Source organism: Neopelma chrysocephalum, unplaced genomic scaffold (genome assembly GCF_003984885.1).
Source record: "Neopelma chrysocephalum unplaced genomic scaffold, ASM398488v2 Primary Assembly neopelma1_24, whole genome shotgun sequence".
In the NCBI taxonomy this organism is placed as follows: domain Eukaryota; kingdom Metazoa; phylum Chordata; class Aves; order Passeriformes; family Pipridae; genus Neopelma; species Neopelma chrysocephalum.
Window position 1 is genome coordinate 9455864 of NW_020897693.1, and position 12160 is coordinate 9468023.

A 12160-nucleotide genomic window follows, 5' to 3' on the forward strand; every position below is an offset into this window, starting at 1 on the left:
ATCACAATCAGGAAACAACCAGAAGTAAAAGAGATGTGATTTCATAAATATGAGCAATGAAATAAACCACAGACCCAGAAGAAAAGCAGCATGGGACAAATCCCAGAAACACTAGGACAGATCATTCTTTGTTGTCAATGATTTCTGATTTTAATCAAGCGTTACTGATTTATAGGAGTAGAAGTTTGGGACAAAAGTGTAGATTTAACAAGATTCAAAAGCTAACAAAAAATTATTTAAGGTTGGTGATCATAAAGTGTAAGGAATCTTAAAAGCTGTGCCACTCATAGCTATGTCTCTACGAAAAAACAAATGCTCATGTTTAGTAGGGCGATAGTGCTTGTGTCATTGCCAAGTTCTAATATAATACTTGGCTTTGTCTTTGGTGACGATTTTGTACAGACAGGCATTGCAAACACACAAACAGCTCTCAGTCTTCCTCTCAGCTTTCTGCAGGAAAGGACTACTTCAAATACTGCCACTGTACCAAAATGGATACACAGAGGAAATACAGAGAGGGCTCCCTTCTTCCCACACTCCCCGAATTCTGAGCTCAGCTTGCAAACAGAAATGACCAAGTTCAAGTCTCCATCGTCCTTGCTTTGCACTGCTCCAGCAGCAGAGAGTAGGCAGGAATCCAGCCTATCAAGCTGTCTGGGGATTCCCCCAGCATTAGGGAATCTTAATGTAGTTTTAGCATCACTTGTTCCTTCTAAGTTTGGTGTAAGAATCTTAACCAAGGTGATGGCTATATCTGAAGAGTAGCTGTATTCCAGCCATCTTGATCTGCCACTGCAGCATCTCATGTTCTTCAAAACCAAACAAAGATTAGAGAACCTGTGCTCTTTAGGACAACTTTCCTTTAGCCTGATTTTTTTTTTAAGGAAATCAAATTTAAATGTTCAGGGTGGCTGGCTGCAGTTCCTCCATAAAATCAAAACTGATTTTTAAGTTTCAACCCAATTTGAAAGAGCAAGGGAAGTCTCTAAGATTCTATAAATTTAATGGAAAGTGCTGAATGTCTGTGGAAAAAAATAAGAGATTCAAACTATCACTCCCACTACGGAAAGCGTAATTGTGATTTAATCCTTAACGTATTCCAAGAGAAATAAAAAAGATGGGCAAGCAGCAGAGACAGCTCCAAATGGGCCACAAACACTGTCTTCACCTAGTCCATGAGACAAGGGACACAGAGCAGGAGCAAAAAGGGAATATAGGGTACAAAACTGGAAGAAATAAAGTTCCTTAGATCCACAGTTCACTGAGCAAGTTATGGTTTAGTTGCATAGGATAACAAATAGCAGAAGAGTTGAGGTTGGAAGTGATCTCTGAAGATCAACGAGTCCAACACCCTTGGTCAAAGCACAGTCAACTAGAGCAGCTGCTCAAGGCTGTATCTAGTCTCTTTTTGAATACATGCAAGGATAGAGACTTCCCAGCATCACTAGGCAACCAGCGCCAGGTTCAACCCACTCTCACAGTGGAGAAGCTTCTTCCTATATTTAAATGAAACCTCCTATACACACACAAAGGCCTTACTAGGATTAGTGCCTTAGCATGAAAGAGATTACATGCAGACAATGTAAGACAAATTATCTTTCCTCTCAGTTCTCAAGCTAGGCAAGACACATGAAATGCAGAAGAAAAAAATACATCTAAAAGAGAAACTAATCCTCCATGGACACACAGTACATAAGTATTAATTTCCCAGAGTCAATGTATCTTATACAAGAAGTAGGGGAAAACCATAGAAGTATCTTATTTTTCAGTCTACTATGACCACACAGTTAAAAAAAAAACAAACCTCTAACAATAATATATGCTTATTTAGATATAGGCTATGTTCTTGACTATTTCTACCAGCTCTTCTAGCAGTAACCATCAACCTATTTAAATAGGGCTGAAACGATTAAGGCTCTCAGCCTTAGAACTGTAACATCCCCAAAGTTTTTTGAGAATACCTTCCTAAAGAAAACCGTAGACCAAACCAGTACCTCCCGACAGCAGGTTGTCCCAACATGACAGCCAAGCTACCCATCATTTAGAACCTGAAAATATGATGAGAGCTTTGTGACAGAATAATGTGAGAGATCAGGAGATTCCAGTATGGTAAAAATCTTAAGAGTCAAATCCAACCCTTAATCTTACAGACAGCTCATAGTTATTAAAAGGAATTCACACAATCACTGAATGAAACTCACCCAGGGCAAATGGCTGGCATGATGAGTAACCCAACCCTCAGCTGGCAAAAAGTCAGCAAAAGACACTAGAAAATTTTTAATATTCCACACAGTGCATTTTACACCACAAAGATTTGGGATATGAAGCTTTATTTTCCTACTTAAACTTGTGCTTTAATTCAAATGCAACAAGATAGTAGTCTTAGCAAAGTCTTTTGCTGGATGAGCTCAGACTTTATCAGAGCAGAATTTTTTTTTTTAAATAAAATTTTTAGAAAGGAAATTGTACATCTCCAGCTCACATTTAGCTGCAAATATGTTATCGCAGATCCCTCTTCCTCATAAGTGATATTACCATAAGGCGGATGAACCGACACTATGAACCCCGGCTTTGGTGTGCCTCATCCTGGACCAAAGCAACAAAACAATCACTTTCCCCATAAGAGTATCTGTGTAGAAATCTAGTGTCTACATTGCTACCCACATATACAATAATTAAGAAAAAGAGCATATAAAGACAGCATGTTGTTTCGTAAGTAGAAGCAGGCAGCCAGAAAAGCACTTACTAAATGGATGCCTGAAAACAGTTTTTCATCTTTTTTTGCAAAACCAAAAAAAAACTAAAGGTAAGCACTTCACTGGAAATATTACCATGCCTATAATTCCCATATAGTGTTGGAACACTAAAACAAAAAAGAAAAAAAGACAGTACTTGCACACCACCTTAAGCCACTTGATGGTTTCTCCCTTCAATTCCCCCCTACACCCTGCATTAACCCATTTACTGTCAGTTGATGTTATAAATGTTGGTGCAAAGTTTTTACCAGCAATAATCTCCTTTTGTCAGTAACTGGTAGGTTATTTACTTTCTTCCAAACTCCTTAATTATCAAATCACTGATTGTTAGTGGGTGGCTCTTAGACAAGAAACTGAAATGCCGCCTGTTATCTGCGGTAAGCTATACAAAGAACGGCCTCTTCCAGTCTAACCTTACCCCTTCCACCATCCCAAATTAAAAATATTTAAGCGAAGAAGAAATTGAAAAAATATTTCTTGTCCTCTTAAGCAGGCAATAACCTTTATCAAGAAAGTCAAAGTAGGTGCAACAAAAGTCTAAAAGGCAGAAACTGCCTAGCACATCCATGGGGTGCAAAACAGTAAGCTCAGCCACTAGAACTCTGTGAAAGAGTTATTTAGGGTAGCTTTAGGGCTACTTTATGTCAGTTGACAGTTGTCTCTGTGGCCTTCAGAAAATAATAATTTTTCACAAAATAAAACCATTAACTCAAGGTAAGTGTCCTTCTCTACCCACTCCATCACTAACTATGCATCAGCCACCTGCACCAGCCTGAAGGTGACTCTGCCCTTCTATGAAGGCAATAGACCATTTGCCAGAGAATGTACCTCGATTTGCTTAAACACACACCATCATTTACCTTCTTTGTCCATACTGCTTTTTATCCTTAGTCTCACAACACACTCCTATTTATTAGCTTTTAAAAACTATCATCTCAAGGTCATTGCAAAAGAAGCAGTATATTCCTGTTTATACTGTCCACAGGACAACTGCATTCTCATAGGCATCTCTGCCACAAATGACACATCAAAAAAAAAAATGCTTGCAGCTACACCAATAGCCTGTAATACACTTTCATAAAAGGAACCAAAACAATTTCCACTGTTCCACCTAACCTCCATTTAAATCCAACTTGCAAAAGCTATGAAGCAATGAAAAAAATCTTCTGGGTGGATTTTTTTTGTATGGTTTTTAACATGATTTTATCAGTAATGTTTCTAGTCTGTAACTAGAATTAATAAAAATTTTGTATCCCTATTCAAAATTAAATGTAAAATAAGTCAAATGGAACTGGATAAACAATAGGCTCTAAAAGTAGGAATTTAAAATTAATTAAGTTTGATTTGGTCACATCTGTGAGCCTTTTAAAAAGCCTTTCTGGAAAACTTAGGTTTTTCAGGCATGGATGCTCATAGGATTCATGTCCAAATTGCCCAGGAAAACTAAATTTTTAGTTTGCACTTGCAAACATCTGTGTTGGACATGCTTGCACAATGATACAAGTAGAATGCAATTCTCTCATGCAATATATCCATCAGACTACATTCAAGAGTACAGTTCAAATCTTTGAATACTACTTAAGTGCAACCAATCCATATGTGAGTTAAGACAGTTGGGGAAAGGAGATAAAAATAGTTGTTTGCCAGAAAATCTGAAGCAAATAAGGATTTAAAGGAAACCACTCTGCGTTTACAGAGACTGCAGATGAAGACGGTTCAAGTTCATTAAGAACACTATTTACAACAAATTATTCATGTTATTCTACAGATCATTATGGAAGTTTTGTAGAAAAACATAATGTTTATGCATGAACTGGAAATGGAACAATCTTCTCATATTCCATAAGCAGAATGAACAGCATTATTGACTAGGATTGCTAAACATCTTGGGCTTGCTTAAAACAAAACCAGAAAATTTCTTTGGGATATTTCTTAACAGAACAATCCACAACAAACAAAAAGATTCCACCTTACTCATTTATTATGGACTTGATGATCTTTCTGCTGAAGTCAGCTCAACTTCACACATAGACTGACTTCACAATGACAATTTACAGTATCTCACCATTTGAAGAAGACCACTCGAGCATTCATTTATGTCTCTGCCTTTACTCTATCTACATGGAAATCTACACCCAGGCTTCCACCTCTTCTTATTATGAATGTTCTCCTATGTGCACAATACAGTCCTCGTGCAATGTCTCTTACTTCAGAGGACATTACTTCCAAACTTCTCACTTCCTTTCAAATTTCTTCTGGAAGCTGGAATTCATCCACCACTGACATATGTTCTGTATTACCTACCTACTAGTTTTTAGGTGTGTATCAATATTTATTATTGTCATTGCAACTACCGTTTAGCTCTCTAAAGCATTCAATATTAAAGACTTTCCAAAATTCAATGCATGGAGTAAAGTTATGGTATACTGAAAAACATTGCAATGCTGAAGAATTCAAAACATACAAAGGCTGCTCCACTCAGTTTACAAAAGAAATTTTAAGAACCCATCTAAAACACTACATTTGGCCTTCTCACAGAATCACAGCTTTTCTAGAGAGCAGAAAGAATTCCTCTCTAGAAGTAAATTCTTACGAGTTTTTTTCATTCCTTCGACCTCTCTCCTCACTCTAATGCAGTCCTCCCCACCACAGGGGCACAAAATGACATTAGAGCAGTGATGTAAAGTAGAAAAGTGCTCGAGCAGTGCAAAACCTCTATTTGTGAAATCACTGCTTTTGTAGTTACTGCTAGCATCTGAAATATAAGTATATAGTTGTAGAGTCCTACTCATTTGACAGTAGCTGACTTTTAACAAATCTTAGGTGAGAAAGCTTACTGTGCTTTACAAAGAAAAACAATAATTCAGAGCCTGCTGCAGTTTCGACAATTTCATAATAATTGTGCTACTGATATGGGGGTAAAAGACTAATGGCATGCCTCTACAAAGTTTGCAGAAGAATGAAAACTAAAATAATTTTCTCTGCAGTTAGCAAACAGGAATTTGCTTAAAAACCTCAAACAAAAAAAACAAAGAAGAGTTAAAGTCTTAACAGGGATTATCGGAACTCTGCAGTTCAGACATGCAGCATGGTAATACTAGTTTACTTCAGTCACTAAGGCAGGCAAACAGTACTTTTGAACAATCAGATCAAAGGTATGTAAAGTTAAGTAAAGTTAAGAAAAACTAAATCTCTCAAAACTCATAATCATTACTTTATAATCTATTAAGTCAAAGTCACTATGATATAACTTTTCTAGGCAAAATTTCATTCTTAAGATCTCTACTACCCACAGTATTGCCTGTAGAATTTATTTCTATGATTACTAATTAAACATTTAAGTCTTCACAGACTATCAAGATAAAGGGTATGGATTCACTGTTTTGAAAGAAACTTTCATAAGGAAAGTAAAGTATATGTATGAAAACATTATTAGTATACCTACTGATTTGTTGTTTGTTTGTGTGTTTAAAAAGGCCACGAGGAAAACTACAAGGATTTACACCTCTTACAATGATATATTCATCTAGATAGCTAAATGGAAGAAAGCTGTACTCTTGAGATTGTCTCTTGATCCAATACACTGGGTCAGAAAAACAATTACAGCAGTATGAATGAAAAGGATATACTTTGTTTAGCCTACTTACCTAAGGAAACCAGGCTTCTGAGATCACATTGACCACCCCAACACCCCTTGAATAGAGCTGAAGATTTCACTTTCAACCAAATTTGACAGAGAAAAATAAAAAAATTAATAAATTTCAGTCTCTATCAGTGTCATGGAAACAGATGGTTAAGGCTGTAAAGAAACATCCTGTTTAAGCTCTCACTAAATAAAAGGCTATTAAATTCACTAAAACCCAAATTTAATGACTTCCGTTCTTACATAACCCAACAGTACACTGCTGAACACCTCACTTATGGCTCACATATAATTAACATGTTATACTCCTAAATAGATGTAAACTATATAGGTTACAACGCAGAAAAGGGAACCCCTACACTTTCTGAGAAGGTCAAAGTCCCGTGAGTTTCAGGCAGGACTCTTTGTACTGGGTTTAAAACAGAATGAAAGGAACAAGACAAAATGGATAAGCAACATTAAATTTTTCATGAAGTTTATCTCAAAGTGAGTAGGGTAACTCCCACTTAGAGCTAATGTCTTATCGCTTGTAGACAAAGCAGCATTTTGGAAATTTCAACTAGACATTGAACAGGTGCTATAGGAAATAATGATGCTGAAGCCTATACAGTGACTGTCAAATAAAAACAGAAGAAAACCCTCCAAAATGCTGAAGACCTTCACAGGAAACACAAGTTCCTCATCTTCTCACTCATTAATAAGTATTCACTACAGTCAATTTGAATTACTGTTGAGAGTTTCAGGGGTGAAATAGGGGTTAATGAGGCTAAAAGAAACACATGAACAGAGATAACTGTACAATTCTGAAAAAATAAAGCAAGGAGTATGCAAGAAGCTGATTTCACATAAAATTAGTGGCAAATGGAGAAAAGCCTCTATTTTGCCTAAAACTAAAACACTGCTTCACGATCAGGTGTGACCGGGGCTTCTCAAGGTACACTATTTCCACATGTGTTATCATAACTTGACACACATTCTTTGCTCATTACTGTTAATTACAATGAAAACCTCCTATAATGAACTGTAAAAGAATGTATCAATGAAACTGAGATAAACTGACCTTTCCCCATACACCCATATTTATATAGCAGTGGTTTTTTTACACTGACAGTTCTGTAAAATAATTTTTGAGTACAATAATCAAGATTATGATGCTTCTCGTGTTCTTGTGAAATCATTCAAATAAAGATTCCATGAGCTATTCCTTCAGCTGCCACCAACAAGAGGTGCTCTGAATTCAACCTATTACAAAAGCAAACCATCTCGCTACAGTATTCAAAATAGACGTTAAATTTATGTGCTGCATTATTAAAAATAATTTTCATTCCCACTGGCAGCAATGTAACCCTCTTCCCACTTCTAAGAGGCCCTAATCCCTTCTTTGTGGCATCACTCACCCTCAGCAAGCGTGACGCACCAGCCCAGAAGGCTGCTCAGGACAAATTTTGCATATCTGATCAAACAACAATTTCAGTCGTTACCCACCAATTTGAACAGAAGGCTTTTCCCTGTCAGTTTTGCCCACCCACAGCCAGATGTCACCAGGTTCCACTGAAGTCCTAGATACCGCAACTGGACGTCTTTGCAGGGACCAGCAGGCTGCTGTTGGTAAACACTTTTTTTCAGCTTTTAAGGTGGCAATCACTGAGAACTTCACAGAAAGCAAGCCAGTGAAAGCTCTACTTACCATTAAGTTCTCCCTCCATGGCACCCTTCCTAGGTCTCCTCTGAACTATGAATGAACCCACACTCCTTCCCAAAAGCCCCTTCTTTTGATCTCAGTAAAAGCAGGTAAGAATGATTAACACATTTGTATAAAACTAATGTATCTGGGAGCAAACATCTGCCTATCTGAAATAACTGTATAGAGTCAATATTTTTTTATTCCAAATAAAAACGATGGATATGAAGATCACTGCAAAATGGACAGTACTTTGCAACACAACTTATACTTTCTTTCTATTCATCATTACATTTTGCCACATTTCCTCTCTCACTCTTCTCATCTCCTTGGGATAAAAAAATATTCCAAGCCATTATCTCCTAATCTTTCAAGCTTTAAAGTCAAGCTCCAAAGGAATGATTACAACCACTACTTTCTTCATGTGTATGCCACTGCAACCCAAATGCAAAGATACACACCATGACAACATACTATGGCAAATCAGGCCCTCATACTGCACTGTTTGTCCTCTTCCTAAAATGCTGCAGGTTGCCTGCTTACCCTCCAAAACAAGCAGGATGAAGATGAGCTACATGCCACACACTGTTCATGCCGTTCTGCATGCTCCAAAATGGGATTAGCACAGAAAATGCGAGAAGACCAGGAGGCATATTTCCATATTTAGCCATGTATGTTTAATACTGAGTTAGATTTCACCTCAGTGCATTATTCCATTAATCAAGGGTGGGTATAACAAGAGAGACATAGACTGACATCAGCTACTTTTAAAATTTCTCTTCCTCTTCCCCCCACCTCCAGCTTCTATGACACCATGCATTGTGCATTTCATGTGCATTCATGTGTGCAAAGAGCAGAGACTTATCTATAAAGATTAGTTATACGGTAAAACTGCAAAAGGAAACTTTCACCCTTGTCCAGCTGGTTGAATAACTGCAGAGGCCAACAGCAGCAAGCCTCTAAATACATCCTGTTCTCCCTCCACCCCCACGTCTCTAATCACTTAGGAGGAAGATAGGAAGATTAGCAGAGAGGAAAAAAAATAACCAAAGCTGCAGATAACCCTTTAGGACCACAACGTCAGGCTATAAGAACATGGAGCAAAAGGTTAATGCAGCCGTATTTTCAGGAACCCCAAGCACAATTGTATTTAAAGGGGAGGGAGGGGTGCTGAGAATGTGAGACAGGGAAAGAAAAAAGGAAATGGTGATGAAGGCAAAAATGAATTTGTCATCTACAGCTAGCTCTTTGATCACCTGGAGTATCCAGGAAAGGATATCAGCAGAAATAGGGCAGTTTTATAAACAATACACCACAATTTTTCTTGTATTTTCATTATCATCATAAGAATAGATTTTCGTAAGAATACAGCTGCAGAAGACTTACTGAGCTATGCAAAGAATAAAGGTGGTACCTAAAACAGTGACAGAGAACTACCTTTAGTAGCTGATATACTGAAGAGATTTGAAAAAAAATAAAATATAAATAAAAGTCACTTCCACTAGAAGACAATGTCATCTTCATCCATGTCTCTGAACGGTTGCTATGGGGTTGTGAAGAGGAGGGGAAGGATGGGAGGGAGGTTATAATCAATCATCTCAGAAGAGCATTGCTTCTTACAGAGAAAGATCTGGATTTTGACTGTGTCCCTAAGAAAATTGCGGACTGCAGAGCTGCTGCCACGCAGGGCAGTGAGGAAGCAGGCAGAGTAGAGGCAGCAGCTGGGGCTGGAAACGCCTATTAAATCCTTTAGACAACAGATGGGCAAAGCTCGGCTGGGTTATAAAAAAAAAAAATACACCACAATGCATCATGTTTTATTGTCCCACCATAATGAACAACACTTAACACCCACATGCCCAAAGAAGCCCCCCTATGGCTGATCTTACCCCTTCCCTAAATAATAATTTTGAGTCTCAATCCACTTTTGGGGGGCTCCCAACCCAATGAATTTGCCAGATGCCATTGCTTATTGCACCTGTTATTTAAAAAAAAAAAAAAAAAAAAGGAAGACATTTGGGCTTCGTTTTAAGCACGTTTTTCTTCCAATTAATGCTCCCCTGCCCTTGAAGTGAACATGCTATCCATGCAAGCAACAGTAAGTCCAGATCTTGAACGCATTCAGGGGATCTAATTATGTCATGTAGGGCAGAGGCACCTGCTCTCTGCTAATTCCCTCCACTCCGTTTCCTCTTTTTAATATTTCTTACCATTGTTCCATTCAGGAAAATCTGCTGGGGGCGAGTTTCATAAACAAGCTTTAAGAAAAATAATTAAATAACCTCCCTTCCCCCCCTCCCAATCCCTCCTACAAAAACACAGCATAACCAGAATGAATTCTGCTACCAATCCTCTATTTTTCTTTTATTTCAGACCCTACCCACAAAAACCACTAGCCCATCCATCCATATTTGCTAAATACCCACAGCAGTCAGTGCCAGAGACATACTGTACGTATTTCCACCTCCCCCCCCCAACTGCACCTTAAGGACTACACCCTTTTCAATCATGATGTCATGAAATACTGCTGGTGACTCCCCCACTACCACCACCACCCCCTCCTCGGTACTACAGGCTGTGAACCTTTAATTTCAATATAATTTGATTAAAAAGAAAATGCTCCTAAGTAGGGCAGTGAAGAAATGGATGTGAAAATTCACCACCAGCAGATCATCTATTTTTTTCCTCTGCATGCACTCTGCCTGTCATTAGAACAACACCCATTAGCAGGAGTAATGAACATAAAGCATCCTGGGCTTTTTTCTTTTCTTTTTTAAAAAAAAGAAAAAAAAAGAAAGAATTAAAATGAAAACTAAAAATAAATAAAGACAAAAATCCCTTATGAATATTATCTGCACTAGAGCAGCAAATGGGAAAACCCGAACCCTCAAATATCCCATTCCCGACACCTCACTGGCTGCCACAGCACCTTCCCTCTAGCACCGGTGCTGCTGCAAAAGAACCAACCTGTTTGTCCTTTTCCTAGGGTTTTCTCCAAACGATAGGGTCCAACATATTGTGCATGTTGAGCTCCGCTGCCTTCTTTCCCTGTTGATGTCATTTCTACCTGGATCTGTAATTCTTCAATGTGTATGTGCTGATGAGCTGGAATTTCTCTCTCTGCAGCTCTTTAAATTCCCACTTTGCAGCTGTGCAAGCAAAGCACTCTTTTTCTCTGCTTTAGTCCCCTTGGTTGCAGATTTTCCTCTTCCTCCTCTTTCTTTCCTCTCTCACGTGCGTGTTCTCTCTCTGGGTCTGCTTGGGACGCTGAAAGACGAAGGAGTTATTTTAATGTTCAAAGAGGGGGATCTACGATCCAAGCCCAAGGAGCATGATGCTGGTGATCGGAGCTCCGCACGCCTTGTTCTCTCTGGGAGCTGTTCAAGGGAGAGCCAGAGCTGGAGCAGCGGAAGAGCCGGGGCCGCAGCTGAGACTGACATTAAAAGCAGCCAATCCCTCGTCTCCCACCTTCTTCTCCCCTCCTCCTTCCACTACCTTTTCTTTTCCATCAGCAGCACTTGCTGCCTCTGCCTGCTACAGAGCATCAGGACCAATGGCAACAGCAAACACCTGAGTTCATCAGCCTATTGATAAGGCACAATTAAATATATTTTAATGTGTATATTATTTTAAGACCCAAACATCCACCTTTTTTTTTTTAACTTCTGAATTCTTTTCCACTATGCAGCTGTAGTTTCAGATTGTTAAAGAAAAGACGAGACTGTGGCAGGAAATAGGAAAGGGGAAAAAAAACTACTTCTGAAAATAAGCTTGGGAAATTCATTGATTCTGTTTGATTCTGAAGGACCTATATCTCCTGGGGGTTTTACCCATTATAGAGAACCTTGGGGGAAGGAGGCGGGTGAAGAGAAAAAAAGGATAAAAATAATAGGGCCAATCCTGTAACCAGTGAACTCAGTGACAGACCTGCTTTTGAATTTTATGGGAGCAAATAAACTTCAGGTCCTTAGATGAACAGATCAAAAATGGCACAGCCACCCTCTTAATTAGAAACGCAACCAAAAATCCAGAGATTAGATGGTAATAGGACTGATTGCTAGATCCATACCCTGGCTCCAT

The 12160-nt window shown here is 38.6% G+C and overlaps 1 protein-coding gene across 11 annotated transcripts in view; it reads right to left on the reverse strand.

The window, feature by feature from the left end:
* Positions 1 to 11492, reverse strand: part of BRSK2 (BR serine/threonine kinase 2) — a 315925-nt gene extending 304433 nt beyond the window's left edge. For 6 of the 11 annotated variants that reach the window (XM_027702611.1, XM_027702657.1, XM_027702631.1 and 3 more), the window contains exon 1: positions 11048 to 11492. In XM_027702611.1, the coding sequence (XP_027558412.1) occupies positions 11048 to 11141 (94 nt within the window). In that variant the 5' untranslated portion in view covers positions 11142 to 11492. The remainder of the gene's footprint in view (positions 1 to 11047) is intronic. The other 5 variants (XM_027702667.1, XM_027702650.1, XM_027702623.1 and 2 more) reach the window with 1 other exon arrangement.
* Between the last annotated feature and the right edge of the window lie 668 nt (positions 11493 to 12160).